Below are 19,154 nucleotides of genomic sequence, written 5' to 3' on the forward strand. Positions count from 1 at the left end.
CTCCCTCTACCTCCAGTTTCCAGTTCAAGAGGATTCTAAGTGCAGTATCTCTCCGGGACGTCCCAAAGATGGTCTGTGCTCCAACTCTCGTCCTGCTTCACAACGAGCAGCCCGCCATGTACTTCCCTGTCCAGAACACACACACACACACACATTACAAAACCAATACTTTCCACAGCAGCCTCTAAACACCGCAAAACGTCATCCAACTAGGCCCGGGCAACAGAGGAGGGGGGCGGGCCGTGGCATTACCTGTGGCAAATCTCTTCTTGACCAGAGACATCCGGTAGCGGCTGCCCACCAGCTCCACGTCCATGCCCGACAGAGAGGCTCCGGAGCCCACAAACTGGACCGCCAGGCTGGGTGCAGGGCCGCGGGGAGCCTCCAGGCACTGCCAGCTGGCACACAGAGTCCCAGAGCCTGGAACCAGGAAGCAGAGACACACTGTTTAGATACCCCCCCTTCTCACACAAGCGCCCTGCGAGTATATCCCTGTATATATATATATATATTGGTTCAAATTAGTCTTGTTTCTGTATATATTAAATCCAATTAGACCGGTGGGTCATTGTAGATGTTTGGATAGGACAAGATCCGAGTTGTAACCTTCAGTGTAAACCACTAGTACCTCTCAGAGACAGAAAAGGTCAAAACAAGTTATTTCTTCCATGTCCCTGAAACTCATCAGTGGTGGCTATTAATAGCACCATCAGTTCTAGGGCCATCTCCAGTCCCACCTGAGGGAACTCTACTGGATCATCCTAGTGACAATATCACCACCTTCCCCCTCCTCCAGCCCCACACACACACACAGCTTTCATATGCTAAACCCCATGATAATAATTCTCTTGCAGAGACGGCGGATAAAAGGGAGAATGGGTCGAGGGCGGAGTATAATCACCAGACCTTCTCCACTAACAATATATTCCTAGTCCACATTTCTATGATCGTAGGTATGAATGATATGGGTTGAAGGCCGGCAGACGGACTGAAATAGACAGACATAAGCAGACAGACACACTAGCAGGCAGACAGACAGACATACAATAGCAGGCCGACAGACACACTAGCAGACAGAGACACTAGCAGACAGACAGACAGACATACAATAGCAGGCCGACAGACACACTAGCAGGCCGACAGACACACTAGCAGACAGACAGACACTAGCAGACAGACAGACATACAATAGCAGGCCAACAGACACACTAGCAGACAGACAGACAGACATACAATAGCAGGCCGACAGACACACTAGCAGGCCGACAGACACTAGCAGACAGACAGACATACAATAGCAGGCCGACAGACACACTAGCAGGCCGACAGACACTAGCAGACAGACAGACACACACACTAGCAGTGTGCCAGCTGGGCAGCCAGCAGGACCTTTGCTGTGGTTGGTGGGGGAGATGCTGGGGAGCTTCCACAGCAGACGTCTCTCCTCTGCGTTCCTGAGAAAACAAACGAAGGAGCCGTGATGACCGTGTGCCAGACAGCCCTCCTCCCTCTCCACACCCTCTGCCTTTACCCGCCTGGTTCCACTCAGTCTGTCTATCCCTTCCACCTCTCTCCCTCTCTCATCCCTACTCTCTCTCCCTCCCCTCCTCACCAGGACGCGGGCGGCTGGCACTGCAGGTCAGTGGCGGTGTGGTCGAGGGGCAGCAGCACCTGGACGGACGTGAGCTGGGTGGAGGGGGCGGTGGCCGGGCAGCAGTGGTAGTCCAGGGACACCCGCGTGACGGTGCCACTGCGCTGGCACTCTGCAGACAGCAGGAGGGGGGCGCGGCCGGGGTCCTGGGAGGAGGACTGGGGGAGAGAGAGAGGGACAGAGAGAGAGGCAGAGAGAGAGAGACAGAGAGAGAGGCAGAGAGAGAGAGACAGAGAGAGAGGCAGAGAGAGAGAGAGACAGAGAGAGAGGCAGAGAGACAGAGACAGAGAGAGAGAGAGTATTAGGAATATAGGGAGGAAGGAAACAAAAGAAGAAAGGAAGAAACAGTAAGGAAAGAAGAGTTTTGAGGACGGAGAGAGAGTGATGAGTAAGGCGACGGGTTAGAAATAGCCTGTTGCCGTTTGGAAAGACTTGTTGTATGAAATAGGACCGCGCACACCGTGCCTCACCTGGTACTTGAGAACGGCCACGTTGTAGTAGGAGGCCTGCGGGCTGAGCTCCGCCTCCCTCTGCAGGAACACGTTCAGGGCCGGCATGTTGAACCAGAAGTCCCTGGAGTCTGGGTCACTCTGGGACGGGTCGCTGGGCAGAACCGCACACACAACCATCAGCACTATTATGTAACTATCGACGTGCACGGAGGGTAGGAGGGTGGGTGGGTGGGTAGGGGGAGGAGGTAGGAAAGTTGGAGGGTAGGTAGGAGGGTGTAGGTAGGGAATGGGGGGTAGATAGGAGGGAGGGAGGGTTTTACCTATAGAGCAGTTTCTGATTGGGCAAGAAGTGGTCCAATCGAGAGATGTTGACCAATCGGAAGCTGAGCACGGGGGCGTTGGGGTTGGCAGTGAAGATGCGAGTGATTCCAGCAGGGAAGGACATGGTAAGGTCTCCTGTTATCTTCACCAGACAGCTGGACACACACACACACACGTTTTAACAGGCGTGTCAAGAAGCTTACTTCACCGATATCCATGTTTGTAGGCCAGACTGACCGGTTGTGCTGTCCACCCTTGAAGTAAGCGTTGATGTACTCTGTGATGGCCGCAGCCACAGGCCACGCCTCCTGGGTACTCAGGGAGATGGGGCTCGGCCCGCGAGACAGGTGCACTGTGGGTAACGTAGTCAAGTCAATTATGCGGCCACATCTGAAACGCAGCTCAACCAAAGAGAATCCCATGCCTCGAGGATAAGCGTTGCTATTTTTAAGACTCACAGTGGCTCCGGGGGTGTTCCTGGGGCTGGTAGGGCAGGGGTGAGGGCTGGCCCCCCCCGGCGGGGCTGGGGGCGTGGGGCTGAGCCCCCCACTCACTGGGGCTGGAGGAGGAGGAGGAGGAGGTGGTGAGGGGGGGGCTGGGCTCCGGGAGGGGGGAGGAGCACACAGACCTAGACTGGAGCCCAGAGAGAAGCAGAGGTCAACAGGATGAGGTCTATCCACACACACACATCCTCAGAGTTAGCATGATGCCTGGGAGGTTCTTGGCATGCGTGGGCAGGCCAAGCAGCTTGGAACGAGACCAGCCTGGGCGTCTCCCCGGGGCGTCTCCCCGGGGCGTCTCCCCGGGGCAACTCACCCTCTCACAGCCGCTCAGTCGCCCGGACGACCTCTTGGCCCGGGTGGTTCTGGGAGGAGCAGCCACCAGCAGCTCAGCGCTGTCCTGCCTGAAGTTGTGCTTGGAGCCTGACAGGAAAACAGGAAGTGGACAGCACAGATAAGAAACAGGAAGTGGACAGCACAGATAAGAAACAGGAAGTGGACAGCACAGATAAGAAACAGGAAGTGGACAGCACAGATAAGAAACAGGAAGTAGACAGCAAGAGGAAAGCCTAGAGCGTTTTTGTAGTAATTATGCTTTTCCTTAATAAAGAAAAAAATCACAAAACGGACAAAAAAAACTTAAAGACAAGTTGTTGTGTGGTTATTTCCCTCAGTTTATCGAGTTGTGGATTGTGTTTGACATGCTGTATTGGACAGTGAATTGAAGTGTGACAGGTAAAGAATGGAGGGAGGAAGACTCCCTTTTGGTTTAGACTCTTGTTCTCAACCCACTATACCACGGGGTCCCCCTTCTATATACTTGGAAAAAGTATACATTACTTAACTGATATCAGTTAAATGATTAATCAATTTGTGTGAGCAAGATTTGAACCAGGGATACCGCGTTTGGTAGTAGACTCGATGGTACACATGCTTACCCACTGAGCCACAGAGGATTCCTGCAAAGTTACTTTCTACAAGACAGTTCAATTTCCCCTATAAAAAATTAAAAACAATTGAATCGATGTGAATCACTAGAAGACTGAATCGCGCTTCATATGTGAATCTATTTTTTCCCCCACCCCTAGAACATTAGACATTTTATACTTAATACTTATTTCACATACCTTTCCCCTTAGTATTAGTTAGTTACTTTGTACCTTTAGCATAGTTAGACTTGTTTAAACTTACACCACTTAGTTAAGACTTATTCTTATATGTTGAATGTATGCACCTTCCTGCCAAAGTAAATTCCTTGTCTGTGCAAACTTTCATGGCGATTAAAACCCCCTCTGAATTATATTATTGTTGCTTGCTTTCCTCCAGGTACACTCTGGGCACTTTCAAGGATCACGTTGTTTAATTGTAATTTGTTTAACAACATGCACTTCTGGTCCGACCCATTGGTACTTATTTGCTTATCACAATGTATGCTTCATGTTTTGGCTACCCGCAATGTTTTTGGGGCTATCTCGTTGTTTATGATCCATTGACCTATGCACTTTTGTAAAGAGCTCTCTTGGAAGTCGCTTTGGATAAAAGCGTCTGCTAAATGAATAAATGTAAATACATTCGGCAAAGATATAAATAGTCCTACGTAACGTTTATATTACGTAAAGCTCCAATAACTATTTAGCACTCAAATTAATGCAAATACATTTCTGGCTCGCATTACTTGTTGAAGTCCCTATCTACACTCACATCTAACCGATACTAGGACAAATGTTTGGGCTGAGCCCCACATTTTTACATCTGGCTCCACCCCTGCCTACCGCCACAAATTTACATTTAGTCATTTAGCAGATGCTATTATCCAGAGCGACTTACAGTAAGTACAGGGGGACGAAGGGTGAATTGCCTTGCCCAAAGGCAGAACCCGGCAACCTTACGATTAATAAGCTCGATGCCCTAACCGCCCAGCCACCTGACCCAAACACAATCCCATTCTGCGATGGTACCTTTGTGTGAGCTCCTGCTACACGCCGGCTGTGCGTTCAGGTCCAGACAGTCCTGGTCCTTGTCCGTAGAGAAGCACAGGTCCTCCTGCGGCCCAGAATGCCTCGTGAGAGGCGGGGCGTTCCTGCGTGGCTCGCTGTCCGCGACGGGGGCCCGCTGCTTCCTGCCCCCCTCCTGTCCCCCTCCGCCCGGGGCCTGGGGGCCCACTGCCCCCCCCTCGCTGAAGGGGTTGTGGACTGAGTTCCAGTGAACCGGCTCCTTCTTGGGCTGGGCTGCGGGGGCGGAGCTTGAGGTAGGGACTAATCTGCTGCTGCTGTGGGGGAGGACCGCTGCCGCAGCGGCCAGCGTCGATTGGTGGGTGGGACTGCCAATCATGGTGATGGCGAACGGGTCGTCGGGAGAGTCTGGGGGCGGGACGCTGCGGTCCCGCTTCCTGTCCCTGTCCCTGCGCAGGGCGGAGGAGGAGGGGAGGGTCTTGCTGTCGGAGGAGAGGGAGACGGAGAAGGGGTCTCCCCCTCGGGCCTCCAGGCCCCTGCCATCCCGGGACAGGCGCGGGGGCGGGGGGGCCCAGGCGTCGGGGTGGGGCGGGGTCTCCAGGGGGGCCGTCCGCTCGAAGGCAGCCAGGAAGGGGTCCTCCGGGGGGATAAGCTTGCAGTTCCACACGCTGGGCTCCATCTCCGAGGGGGCCGGGGCCTGGGAGAAGGCAGGGGCCTGGGAGAAGGCCGGGGCCTGGGAGAAGGCAGGGGCCTGGGAGAAGGCAGGGGCCTGGGAGAAGGCAGGGGCCTGGGAGAAGGCAGGGGCCTGGGAGAAGGCAGGGGCCTGGGAGAAGGCCGTGGCCTGGGAGAAGGCCGGGGCCTGGGAGAAGGCAGGGGCCTGGGAGAAGGCAGGGGCCTGGGAGAAGGCAGGGGCCTGGGAGAAGGCAGGGGCCTGGGAGAAGGCAGGGGCCTGGGAGAAGGCCGGGGCCTGGGAGAAGGCAGGGGCCTGGGAGAAGGCCGGGGCCTGGGAGAAGGCAGGGGCCTGGGAGAAGGCCGGGGCCTGGGAGAAGGCAGGGGCCTGGGAGAAGGCAGGGGCCTGGGAGAAGGCCGGGGCGCGCAGGGTGGAGGGCTCCGGGTCAGGGGGGCCGCGGGGAGACCGAGGCCCGGCACCCCAGACGCTGGCCGGGTCGTCCAGGGGGTGGGGGCTGCGTCCGGGGGAGGGCTCCCGGAAAGGGGCGAGGAAGGGGTCCGTGGGCCTGCCCAGCACTGGTTTCTCCTTGCTGTGAGCCGCAGCCGGCCACGCCGCCCAACCCGCCGGCTCGGGGGAGGGCCCCAGGGGCTGATGGGAAGGCGAGTCCAGACCGGAGTCTTCCACGTTCTCAGGGGAGGAGGAGTCGGAGGAGAAGGCAGCGTCTGCAGGACAGGAAACAGGAAGGATGAGCGCAGGACTACTACTAATGGACGCTCCATCGCCAGGGAAACAAGAAACACCCTCAAAAACAAAACAAAAACAGGAAACCCATACTGCTGCCTGGTGCTTTCACCATGACCCACATTCAATATGATTTCTAAACGATCGACACGCGTGATGAATGTGTTTTCGTTGTGGTCGGGGCTGCACTGCTCACATTCAGACGAGACTCCCAGAGCTCTCTTCAGCTGCTCTCTGCCGGCGAAGCTGTTCGACTTGAAGGTTGACTCCAAGGAGGGGCCGAAGAGGCTGTCTGCACCTGGAGTCTGACGCAACCTGGAGATGGAGGATAGGAGGGGAGGTTAAGTCCAATTTGGAAGCGCTGAAAGCCATCCGCTCTCATAACGATGCCCTTGTGCCTGAGGCAGTGTTATCAACTATCTCCTGCTGTTTTCCTCTTTCCAGGCATCTCCATCTGCCTGGCCCCATGCTGCTAACAGCTATGTTGGGGAGGAGAGGAGGAGGGGGGGGGTGGAGAGGAGAGGAGAGGAGAGGGGAGAGAGAGAGAGAGAGAGAGAGACAGAGAGAGAGACAGAGACAGAGAGACAGAGAGACAGAGAGAGAGAGAGAGAGAGAGAGAGAGAGAGAGAGAGAGAGAGAGAGAGAGAGAGAGAGAGAGAGGAGGGGTGTCATCACCACCCACCTGCTGTGATCAGGACTAGAGGTGGATCGGCGTAGGCCGTCGGGTTCTCCTTCTGTAATCAACACACACACACACACACACACACAGGGATATTTAACTCGAGGCCTTCTCCACCAATCAGTGGTAATCGGTGAGCGATGTGATTAGTCAGAGTGTGTTGGTGGGAGGCCCGAGCGACGAGGGAGCCTCCATCAGCGTCCGTGTGATGAACACCAGCCATTATCCCTGCAATCGCCACACCACCCTGGCCAGCCTCCGCGCGCCACACACACGCACACACACACACCTCTTCTTATCAAGCACTCATCGTTAATCCTCTCCCCTCCTTCCACCCCTCCCCCCCCCTCCCCCGGAGTCCTGCATGCCTCCTCTCTCAGCCTCCTACATCTCCAGAAAAACACCGCTTGGTGAATCCCCCCCGGTGATAAAACAGCGCTTAGACGAGCCGGCGTGGGATAAATAGACAGCAGTTATTCAGCCGAGGTCAGGAGAAGTCGAGGGTGGAACGGAACACTTTTGCTGTTCAGCTGCGCTCGGCTGGTCTCTACACTCTGATACAAAACACACCTCTCCCAGGAAGGAGAACGTTAGGATATCTACATAACATGATGTAGATATCCAGCTACGGCCTTTGGGGCCCAGGATGAGCCCTGAAAGGGTTTCCAGGTTGCTCTTTTATCAGTTGGATGAGCTGCTGTCTGTGTGGGGGAGGCTGCTGGGATGCAGAGACAACTTACCCCCGATGGGGGCGCCCTCTCCCTCCCCTTCGGACCGTCCCCCGGTGGTGCTGGAGTTTCCTGTGGAGTACAGGGAACGGAGGAGTCAGAGGACAGTGTGCGCACACAGACACACAAACTGAACCATACTTACTAGAGAGATGACGCTTGACTGACACCTAGAACACCGCAAAAAAAAAAGAGGAATACATTTTTGTTCATTACACAGGGAACAATTCAACCTGACTGAAACCATCAACACACCCTGTCCCCTAGGCCTAGACCCCCACCCCTCTAATGACCCCCTGACCCTCCCATGACCTTTGACCCCCCTACCCCTCGGTTGGGGGGCAGCGTGAGAGCCACCACGGTGGCCTTCAGCTCCTTCTCCGTGGCGACCGGGTTGCCACGGGCGCCCACCGGACGGATCTGGATGTGGAACTTCTTGGGCTCCTCGTCGTCAAAGTCCGAGTCGCTCGAGTAGAAGTTGTTCTCCTTGTCCTCAGAGCAGCGTGAGAGGACGGGAGAGTCAAGGAACACAGGCAAAGAAAGAGAGGGAGAGAGATAGAGAGACAAACACAGAGAGAAACAGAGAGAGAGACAGAGAGATAGAGAGAGAGACAGATAGAGAGACACACACACAGTGAGAGAGAGAGACAGAGAGAGACACAGAGAGAGAGAGACACAGAGAGAGACAGAGAGAGAGAGTTGCTGCCAGGAACCACTAGCAGGATTCCTGGGGGGTGTACCCCTCAGTGGAGGATGAGCACAGAGGATTATGTACACGCCGGCTCGACGTTCGTCAACATTTGATCTGTTTTTTATTGCTTTTCCTGCTTAGTCAGGGTTACAGGAGGAAGCACACTGTAAATGAGTTCTCTGTGCCGTTTGGAACATTGAACTGATTATTCAGCAATGCAGTTCCTCGTGCAGCTTTGGCTGCATGGGTTGTAAAGGCTTTAAAGATCCAGGCCACACGTGACTCGGACGGTTAACCACAACATCCTGTCACTCTGACCTCCCCCTTCTGTAGACCTTCTTCCTGTTAGCTTCACATTTCATCTGCGACGAGCGAGAGTCTCCGCTCTGTGTGGTCGAGGAGACCACACAGAGCGGATGTTTGGAATCGCGTCCACACACACACCCTCCTCCCCGACGCGCTACGCCTCGACCACGAGCCTTCCACTGCACGACGTCTCCACCAGTCAGAGAGGTGCGTCGGAGCAGGGAAACATCTAGAACAGGGTCATGTGACCCTCAGAAAGGATATCGTTCTGGCTGGAGTCTGCTCGGATGACAAAACCCTCGTCGTCCACCTCCAGGGGTGAGTTCTGTGAACACACACGCACACACACACACACACACGCACACACACACACACACACACACGCACACACACACACGCACGCGCACACACGGCAAAAAAGACCTTGTAAGACTTGTAAAACATTAATAAGACTTGACGTTAGTTAGACTTAGGAAGGACTTATTAGCTATTAACGCACATGAGAAGCATCCGGATCTAAAGTGTCACCCTTTCCTTCGCTGGCTTCGTTCTACCGAGCAGGGCCGACCTATGACCCCGGCTAGACTCACTTTCCCAGAAGCCTGGCTGCGTTCCTACGCTGCGGCTAGCGTTGCCCATTTGACACTGGTCTGTCAGAAGAGGTCTTGGCAGCACACCCTACCTCAAAGCCCCTTCTCAGAAGGACACAAATAGACGGGGCAACCTGACACCGACAGCCTCGTCATCGTCACACTTATGACTGCTCACACACACTCTTGTTTACCTAACTACGTTAGCTGTACTCCACGTCCCTCACACACTCCCTCTCTCTTTCGAGTCTATTTCTATTTCGTTGGGGGAGGGGGGGTGTCAGAAGCTGTGCTTGGGCTGGGGGGGATGGTTGCGTCTGAGTTGGAGCCGCTGGGTTTGAGAGAGGCCGGGGTACTCACCGGGGTTTCCATCACGGCGGAATCCCTGCAAATCACACACGGGTCAACGTTAGGGAGTACGCCGAGAACCGCAGAACTCACACCTTGTGTGTGTTAGTGTTTTTTATGTGTGTGTGTGCGTGCGTGCGTGCGTGTGTGTGTTTATGTGTGTGTGTGCGTGTGCGCGTGTGCGTGTGCGCGTGTGCGTGTGTGTGTGTGTTGACTCACGTAGAGTCGGGCTCTTTCTCCCTCTTGCCCAGCCCAGGGATCCTGAAGGCCTTCCCTCGACTCTTCTTAATTCCCTCTGGCACCAGAGCGGTCATGTAGTCCTGAAACCCCACCGGAGCTGTCGCACGCACGCACACACACACACACACAATCAGGACCGGTGAGTGACAGAAAACACAACCGGCAGCCAAGGAGTTACACCATCTGTCAGAATGTTGTCAGAACGGAAAAGTTATATGAGGTTAATCGCTGTGAGGATAGCTTTGAGTGTGTGGGTGTGATGTTTACATCATTATGTAAGTTTATGTAGCAGAAGAGTTCGCGGATTTAGTCCGGCGTTTAGTTTTTCCCTTCTATTCGATACTGGGAAAGTTAGTTTTACCTGGCTTCTCTTTGCCTGTGCCCTTCTGCTCCGCAAACTTCTGGATGAGGTTCTCGATGCCGATGTTCTCCACGTTCTGCTTGAACTCCTCGTGGACCTGCGCACGCAACGGCTCACGTCAGCGGCCGAGGCCCATCGCACCGTATCAAAACATCCTGTCCCGTCACATGACGTCCCGCCGTGGCGGGCGCCTCTCCTACCTGGCCCACTTGGACGTGCGTGTCTTCCACCGAGTGGGAGTATGCCTTCACCAGCTGCTTCATCTGCCTCAGGTGGGCTTCCTCTATCTCCTGGAACTTCTGCACGCGCAGGGAGGGGAGGAAACGCAAGCCATTACATCCTAGGCCCGGGGCTGCTGAAGGAGCCAGCTAGCGTCAGCTATTTTGGAGTTAATTGCATTCATCATTTGACAGGCAGAGATAGCGCCGTTCATCGGGGGGGTGGGGTGGGGGGGGGGGGGGGGGGGGGGGGATTTTTTAAGGGTTTCCTTGGAAACTAATCGGGTAGCCATGGAGACGGGCAGCGTCTCCATGGCTGGGGGGAGGGAGGGAAGGTGTGTGTGGGGGGGGTGGATGTTCCCGGGGAGGCTCGACCCGGCCGCCCAGACGTGGCGTGTTGACCCTGCAGGGAGGAGGAGGCGTCAGCACTGACCTGGGCCGACTCTGTCATCTTCTGCTCAAAGTCGCCTCCCACACGGTTGTACTTCTCGACGCACGCCGCAAACACCTCCGCCGCCTTCTTCGACTTCATCTCCGCCTGGTCGGACGGGAAAATGAGAGGTATTACTGCGTCGAGGTTCTATTCATACCCCCCGTCACGTGACCTTTGCTCGTCATTAACAAAAGCAGCTTTGTGTTTCTTTGAGGTGCTTTGAACGGAGACTGTAGAGAGGAGCTGTGAAGCTTCAGCTGGTCCGGGTCTGTGTGTGTGTGTGTGAGAGAGACAGACAGAGAGAGAGACAGAGAGAGAGACAGAGACAGAGAGAAAGACAGAGAGAGAGACAGAGATAGAGAGAGAGACAGAGAGAGAGACAGACAGAGATAGAGAGAGATAGAGAGAGAGAGACAAACAGAGAGAGACAGAGAGAGACAGAGAGAGAGAGACACAGACCTTCTCCAGCTCCTTGTGAGGCGCTCCCTCCTTGCGGAGGCGGTCCAGCTCCACACACCTGCTGTGGTAGCCCTCCCTGGCCTTCTGCAGGTGGCCGCTCTGGACCTGCACGGCCTGCACGGCCTCCAGAGTCCCCACCGCCTCCTCCTTGGTCTGGGGCGCACACACACACACAACGAACATCAATAGGGCTGGCTTCTGAAGAGTGTACACTTCATACATAATGATATATATGTGTGTGTGTGTTTGTGGGGGGGGGGCAGAGGGTTGGTTTACCTTCCGGTGAACTTTGACCTGCTCGTCCCCGTATTTGTTGATGTCCCGGATGAGGTCGTTCATCTTCCTCATCAGCTCCAGGTGGCAGAGAGCCAGCTTGTCGGACGACACCCTGAACACGTCCCACATGGGGGCGAAGGTCCTGGGGGGGCGGGGAGGGAGGGCGACGGGTGAGCCATGCCGACACGCTACACACACACCCCTTGGGGGGGGGATCACCTCCAGACGCCCCCAGTTCAGACGCCCACTCACCCCAGAGGGCTTCCGTTGCACGCCATCTTGGCCAGCTTGCTCATGGACTTGGAGTAGGTCTCCTCGATGGCAGCCCTGAGACACACACACACACTTAATCTATATTTACTCAATAGGCGTAAAGACTGAAGCTCTGCTGTAATCAACGTCTAAATAATAAATGGTCTCATTCCAGAGGCGAGAGAGACCACAGCAGCAGTAGCAGAGAGAGAGCAGCAGAGGACCCCCGAGGCCCCACACACGGAGGTCCGAAACTAACCCACCCAACGTGACCATCCTAAAAGAAAAAGTGCTACCAGAAGAGGAGAAGCCTGGCGGTTGGAAATACCAGGCTTTCATTTATTCATTTCAACACCTTTCAAAACGGACCTGTGAATCACGTAGTGTTTTTTTCTGTGGGGATTCAGAGGGAGAGCGCATTAACCTCAGGAGAGAGCTAGGTGTGCAGCTGAATCCATCACCTCAACATGCTCCTCTCTCTCTCTCTCTCTCTAAACACACACACACACACACACAGCCTTCCCAGAATGCTTCATTTAATTTCCTGGCTACCAATTTGTTGTGTGCTACTACCCAAACAGATAAGTGGATTTCCTCCGCCGGGGGAATGTGCATCGGCCTCTATCTGATGAATCTCTGTCCGGGTTATGACACTGGTCTGACAGTCCCGTTCCTGCCTGTAAATCGATACCCTTCTATGAGAAAACTAACCCATGGGTCCATTTTCCCACAGTAGAATTACTGCCTTGTGTATGGACTGGATTCAGAAGTGATATAAAGCCAGTGGAGGACTGTGAGGAGGGCTAGACTGAGGGGGAGGGGGGCGTTTGCGAGGCCGAAGTCTCAAGAGGGACGACGCACACTTACTGCAGGTAGCTCAAGGACAACGAATGAACACACACACTCCCATCTTTCTGGGGCAGCAGATCTGGGCAGTGTGTGTGTGTGTGTGTGGGGGGGAGGGATTTATAGTCAGAAAAGACAGAGGACTCCTTGTCCTGCTGATTGTGTAATACTGTGTGTGTGTGTGTGTGTACCTTGACACTCTTGTGTTTTGGTCTTAGTTCAAATGCAGCATGGTGGTGTGGATGGGAGGGCAGAGGTGAGAGGGGAGGGTCAGATCAAAGACGGGTCTTTGAACAGGAAAAGAGCTTTGCCAGGAAATGTGCAGCATCTCACCTCTCCAGAGACCCAGACCAGTGACCCCCCCCACCCCCACCGCAGCAAAGACCAACCCCAGGGAAACTGAAGCCAAGGCAGGGAAGACTTCAGAAGGACTGGCCTGGCCGTCACCTTCTGTTCCAGCAAGTGACGTGGTAAATGTAGCATCTCTTTTCTCACTTCTCTGAGCTCCCAACACCACCCTCCCACACACACAATGTCCAGCCCAACATCCCCCTCCCACACACACACCCCCCCCCAGACAGCCCGGCTCCCCCTCACCTCTCTCTGATGAACTCCACCAGCTCCTTGGTGGCGAGCTGGCCGTGCTTCATGTTGTGGTAGAGCACGTCGAAGCCGGCGTTCTTCTCCCCCTGCAGGAAACACAAGCACACGGTAGCCGCGGTGACGCCACGGTGACGCCACGGTGACGCCCAGCCCCGGCACAACTTTCATCCCAACCACTCGACATCCACGTTTTCCCCTTTTTCAGGGCATTTTTCATTGGACTGTCTGTAGGCCTCAGTGACGGGTGACAGGAGAGACAGAGAGAGAGACAGAGAGAGAGACAGAGAGAGAGAGAGAGAGACAGAGAGAGAGACAGAGAGAGAGGCAGGGAGAGAGACAGAGAGAGAGGCAGGGAGAGAGACAGAGAGAGAGGCAGGGAGAGAGACAAAGGGGAAGCAAGGCAGCAAACATTTGAATCCAGGACACTGTGATAAGGCCTCAGCCTACATGGTAAGCTCACGTATCATGTAGTGAGCTACCAGGGCATTCCGGTTTGCCACTCTTATTCAAATAATAGCAGAATGTGCCTGCGGTGGGTTGGTCCTGGCGACGTTGTTCCCTAGAGAGAGACAGGCTTCTCTACGACCTTTTATATTTTTTGTCTGGGTTAACATATTCCTCGAGCAATCATGATTACATTTTTTCAAGGAAGCCTAGAAATCGAAATTCCTCCCCTCCCCCCCCCCCCCCCCCCCCCGCCCCGCCCCCAAACCCACCTGCTCCTGGGATTATGCTGTTAGCACATTTAGGCTATCATACACCTGCTGAGATAACGGTATCAAAATAGCCCCGTTCCACAATGTGATGTCACAAGAGGGAACGTTCTAGAAGGTTCAGAGAGGAAGGCAGCTGGTTCTGCTCTGCACTATAAATACCCAGAGAAGAGGATACACTCTTCTCTCAGGTAGCAGAGGAATGTCTGGAATGTCTGGGAGAAGGGACTAGACGACACACACACACACACACACACACAGATGAGCTGCTGTTGGCGCCTGTCCACCCACACACACACCCACATCAAAACAAACATCAGTTGCTTTGAGCCCTTCATCCCCCTAACCCAGGAAGCTAGTGTCCTCAGCAGGGTTCACAGGTTTGGAGTTGATCTACACCACCACCAACATACCACACCAGATACCCCCTCTTACCCCAACTGCCCCCTGCCCACCAGGAGGCCTCCCCCCTGGTCCTGGTGGCCCGCCTCCTCCTTTTGTAGCCCTGCTGCGGTGAAACCCGACCCAGAGAAAGGTGAGCTGGACGGTTCACGCAGGTGTCCATTTCCGAGTCATGCCAGCCTCTCTCTCTCTGGCCTCTCTCTCTCTGGCCTCTCTCTCTCTGGCCTCTCTCTCTCTCTGGCCTCTCTCTCTCTGGCCTCTCTCTCTCTGGCCTCTCTCTCTCTCTAGCCTCTCTCTCTCTAGCCTCTCTCTCTCTCTAGCCTCTCTCTCTCCAGCCTCTCTCTCTCTCTCTAGCCTCTCTCTCTCTCTCTAGCATCTCTCTCTCTGGCCTCTCTCTCTCTAGCCTCTCTCTCTCTAGCCTCTCTCTCTAGCCTCTCTCTCTCTAGCCTCTCTCTCTCTAGCCTCTCTCTCTCTAGCCTCTCGCCTCTCCAGCCTCTCTCTCTCCAGCCTCTCTCTCTCTAGCCTCTCTCTCTCTAGCCTCTCTCTCTCTAGCCTCTCTCTCTCTAGCCTCTCTCTCTCTAGCCTCTCGCCTCTCCAGCCTCTCTCTCTCTAGCCTCTCTCTCTCTCTAGCCTCTCTCTCTCTCTAGCCTCTCTCTCTCTCTCCGGCCTCTCTCTCTAGCCTCTCTCTCCAGCCTCTCTCTCTCTAGCCTCTCTCTCTCTCTAGCCTCTCTCTCTCTCTAGCCTCGCTCTCTCTCTCTAGCCTCGCTCTCTCTCTCTAGCCTCTCTCTCTACGGCCTCTCTCTCTACGGCCTCTCTCTCTAGCCTCTCTCTCTCCGGCCTCTCTCTCTCCGGCCTCTCTCTCCAGCCTCGTCCCTTTACACTTCCCCTGCACCATGGCAAAACACGCCAAACACACTTTTCCTCATGCAAGAAGGAGCTCATTACAATGAGACCCCAGGGAGGGAGGGAGGAGAGGAGGGCAGGAGGGAGAGGAGAGGAGGAGGGAGACGAGAGGAGGGCAGGAGGGAGAGGAGAGGAAAGGAGAAAGGAGGGGAGGGGGGAAGAAGGGAGAGGAGAAAGGAGGGAGGGAGTCGGCCACTGGGGGAGAGCGGAAGACTTCAGACACTCTCGGGACAACTGGTGCCTCTCCGAAGACTGGAATGAGGAGCACATACTGAGCGTGCTCAGTCGGTCTGGAGGAGCACATTCTGAGCGTGCTCAGTCGGTCTGGAGGAGCACATACTGAGCGTGCTCAGTCGGTCTGGAGGAGCACATACTGAGCGTGCTCAGTCGGTCCGGCCGGGTAAGGAACGGCTTCACCCTCCCTCTGCTCTGCTCTCGCTCTGGGACCTGCTTCCCCCAGGTAGTGAGAGGTATAGGATGAATAGGATGGGTATCCCTCCCTACCTCCCTCCCTCCCTTAGTGGTCTTCCCAGTTCACCCATCTCTCCCTGCCTGCTGTTGTCAGAGGAGACAAACTACCGGACCCTCTGAACAAGCACCAGGCAGCTAACCACTTCCACTTGATTCTAATTAAATGTATCCAGGCTTTCCCCCTCAGGCCTGAGCAAAGATAATTACTGGAGAGAAAGAGAGGGAGGGAGGGAAGGAAGGAGGAGAGGAGGGAAGGAGAGAGAGAAAATCTATAAAATATATACATGCAATAGGGGATGAGAAAGAGAGGGTCCAAGACTGGAGCTAGACTACAAGGCCACGCGTGCAGCAGGCCTAGTTAGCTAGATAAGCCATATCAGCCTCCCTGTTGTTGAGCATGCTGCCTAATTGGGTAAGTGGTGCAGGGGACCACAGGGGAGAGTACAGCTGGAGCATCGCAGTATCAGGCTGTGGCAGCGCTGGGTCGTACTGTAGGACAGCTGTGCTTCACCAACAATAATGACTGTGATTGGGATAAGGACTGGAATAATGACTGATAGGGCGGTAATAATGACTGTGGCCTGTGATAGGCCGGTAATAATGACTGTGGCCTGTGATAGGCCGGTAATAATGACTGTGGCCTGTGATAGGCCGGTAATAATGACTGTGGCCTGTGATAGGCCGGTAATAATGGGGCCAGGTGGAAGCGAGCCAGTCAGAAGGACCAGGAGGTCTTGCTGACTCATGGAAGTTTAGTGCTGAGGGTGCAGAGCTGAGAGTGCCCAGGGCAGGGGGCAGAGAGCACCAGGGTGGCCCCCCGCCCCCTGGCCCCCCATCATCACACATATCAACAGCCCCCGTTGTGAGGTGGCAGGATGAGCAGTACTGGCATGAGCTACTATCCCATGGCCCTGTAACACACACACACACACAGTACAGGGGCCCACGTGAGCCAGAGAGAAGGGCTCAGACCAGCACAGGGCCAACACATGACAGAGACCGAGCACAATGTCTCTGCACAAACCCTGCCACAGTCCAGTCTCCCCCCCCCCCCCATCTCTCCTTCTCCCTCGCTCCTCTCTGCCAGGGGTTTTATTACCAACCGTCAACAGGACATTTGTACAGCCTTGCTAACCTGAAGGCAAACACTCTGAAGTGGGTCTTTCTTTAACGGGACAGTGAGTTACTATCCTGCTCCGATTAATCGGATTTAGCAGAGAGCTGACCACAAGGAGGAAACACATGGGGCAGAGAGAGAGAGACATACAGAGAGAGAGAGAGAGAGAGAGAGAGAGAGAGAGAGAGAGAGAGAGAGAGAGAGAGAGAGAGAGGGAGAGGGAGACACTGAGACAGAGAGAGAGAGAGAGATGGAGACAGAGAGAAGAAGAGAGAGAGAGAGAGAGAGACAGAGATAAGAAGGGAGAGAGAGAGAAAGAGAGAGAGCAAGAGAGATGGAGACAGAGAGGGAGAGAAAGAAGAAGAGAGCGAGAGGTGGGGGGGGGGGGAGGAGCGGGAGGATGAGAGAGCGAGTGTCCTGTAGTTATATTCCTGTCTCTGCTAGTGTGTTTACATGCAGAGCACAGAGCACATCGCCCCTCCTCTCTGCATCACCGACCGTCTCTGGAGAGGATCCCTCCCCATTCCCCGACTTAGTCTTGGGAGTTTACATTTACATTTAGTCATTTAGCAGACGCTCTTATCCAGAGCGACTTACAGTAAGTACAGGGACATTCCCCCGAGGCAAGTAGGGTGAAGTGCCTTGCCCAAGGACACAACGTCATTTTGCTCAGCCGGGAATCAAACCGGCAACCTTCTGATTAATAGCCCGACTCCCTAACCGCTCAGCCATGGCAGTTTCTCCCTTGTCTCCTATGAGGGTTTAGGTTGGCTATCGGTGCCGCTCTGTGGGCGCCTGTGAAGCCCTCTGCGACATTCGCTTCTAAAATTGGCAATACAAATGAAATATGAGCGTTCCTTCATTGAGCACCCCCCCCCCCCCCCGCCCTGCCCCTTCCCCCTCAATGCTAGCAGCACACTTCTCCACACGAAACACAACATAGTGCCGCATTTCCAAACACGATCACTCATCAGGAAAAGAGATGACTGCACATTTTACGCTTCCATGAGCCTCTACCCGTAAATTACTTCAAGTTTTAATTAATACAACAAGACAGGCTTCAGTTTGACACCGTACAGGTGAGCACAGTGTGGGGGGGGGGGGGGTGACTAAGCTGTACTAGAGCAGCGCAAAGTAAGCCAGCAAACAGACGTCAACAGAGCAGCCATGTAAACTAGTCAATACTGATTTCTGGGTTCCACTCCGTCGGAGATGGTAGCATTTCCTGCGCATCATTTCCTGTGACACCCGTCTGCTTCCTATTAGACGCGAGCAGTGAGGCGAGGCAGCCGACTCGCTGCTTACAATGAGCAGGGAGGCAGATAACAGGCCTGCGACTCTGCCCGTGGGGAGATATTGAGACCACACAAACAGCACTCTGATGGCAAACAAGGGATTTAGACAGCAGCAGAGAAACACAGATAACAGTTAAAGACAGAAAGAGATATTGAGATACTGAGGTAGAGTGAGAGGACAGAGAGAAAGATAGTCTAAAACAAATAGAGAGACATACAGATAGACAGAGAGAGAGAGAGAGACATACAGATAGACAGAGAGAGAGAGAGACATACAGATAGACAGAGAGAGAGATAGACAGAGACAGAGACAGAGACAGAGAGAGAGAGAGAGATGAGAAAGACGGAGGTTTCCAGTTGGAGGGAAGGTCCTTGGCTAGCCTTTGTTCCACACAATGGCTTTGTCCACTCCACGGAGGCCCAGCGCCCAGACAAAGACCTGTTGGTGTTCAGCTACCAGGCCGACAGCCTAGCCCGGCTCATCACAATGACACACAACTCTGCCCGTTACGAGTGCACACAGAACACGCACACAAACACACACACACGCGTGTATTCACAGCCATCCCTCCCTCCCCCCCCCACACACACACACACAAACACCATGTCAACAAAAACTATGATCAAAAAGCCACGCAAACTTGATACCAGAGCACAGACTAAACGATACGGACCCTTCATTTCCCAAACCTCTACCCAGCAAAATCCTTCAGATAAAAATCGAATTTCCTTGTCCACATTTCATTTCAGGCTGGGTTCCTCTCAAGCTGGTCTGTTGTTAGACTTGTCAGTGAGGCAGGAGCCCAAGCAGAGGTGGAACACACCTGGAACGGGGAGGCAGGTGTGGAGGAGGCCGAGGGGCTCCCCTGGGTGAACATGACCAACACCTGACATCTCTCCCCACTGAGATGGGGGGCCAGCAGAGTCAGCAAGGGA

The 19,154-nt window shown here is 54.5% G+C and overlaps 1 protein-coding gene across 1 annotated transcript in view; it reads right to left on the bottom strand.

Annotated features, from left to right (window-relative positions):
• The window catches only part of fcho1 (FCH and mu domain containing endocytic adaptor 1), a 27,868-nt gene continuing 8,714 nt past the window's right edge, over positions 1–19,154 (bottom strand). The window contains exons 3-27 of the mRNA XM_062452488.1: positions 13,312–13,403; positions 11,869–11,943; positions 11,617–11,758; positions 11,341–11,493; positions 10,882–10,986; positions 10,431–10,529; positions 10,231–10,327; positions 9,849–9,966; positions 9,642–9,666; positions 8,956–9,016; positions 8,022–8,197; positions 7,840–7,864; positions 7,707–7,766; positions 6,970–7,021; positions 6,484–6,602; positions 4,883–6,268; positions 3,241–3,347; positions 2,883–3,057; positions 2,662–2,776; positions 2,424–2,579; positions 2,122–2,254; positions 1,613–1,809; positions 1,390–1,454; positions 253–420; positions 1–126 (exon numbers count right to left, since the gene is read on the bottom strand). Coding sequence (XP_062308472.1) covers positions 98–126; positions 253–420; positions 1,390–1,454; positions 1,613–1,809; positions 2,122–2,254; positions 2,424–2,579; positions 2,662–2,776; positions 2,883–3,057; positions 3,241–3,347; positions 4,883–6,268; positions 6,484–6,602; positions 6,970–7,021; positions 7,707–7,766; positions 7,840–7,864; positions 8,022–8,197; positions 8,956–9,016; positions 9,642–9,666; positions 9,849–9,966; positions 10,231–10,327; positions 10,431–10,529; positions 10,882–10,986; positions 11,341–11,493; positions 11,617–11,758; positions 11,869–11,943; positions 13,312–13,403 — 3,930 coding nt within the window. The 3' untranslated portion in view covers positions 1–97. The remainder of the gene's footprint in view (positions 127–252; positions 421–1,389; positions 1,455–1,612; positions 1,810–2,121; positions 2,255–2,423; positions 2,580–2,661; positions 2,777–2,882; positions 3,058–3,240; positions 3,348–4,882; positions 6,269–6,483; positions 6,603–6,969; positions 7,022–7,706; positions 7,767–7,839; positions 7,865–8,021; positions 8,198–8,955; positions 9,017–9,641; positions 9,667–9,848; positions 9,967–10,230; positions 10,328–10,430; positions 10,530–10,881; positions 10,987–11,340; positions 11,494–11,616; positions 11,759–11,868; positions 11,944–13,311; positions 13,404–19,154) is intronic.

The sequence above is a fragment of the Osmerus eperlanus genome, chromosome 26 (assembly GCF_963692335.1).
Source record: "Osmerus eperlanus chromosome 26, fOsmEpe2.1, whole genome shotgun sequence".
Lineage (NCBI taxonomy): Eukaryota > Metazoa > Chordata > Actinopteri > Osmeriformes > Osmeridae > Osmerus > Osmerus eperlanus.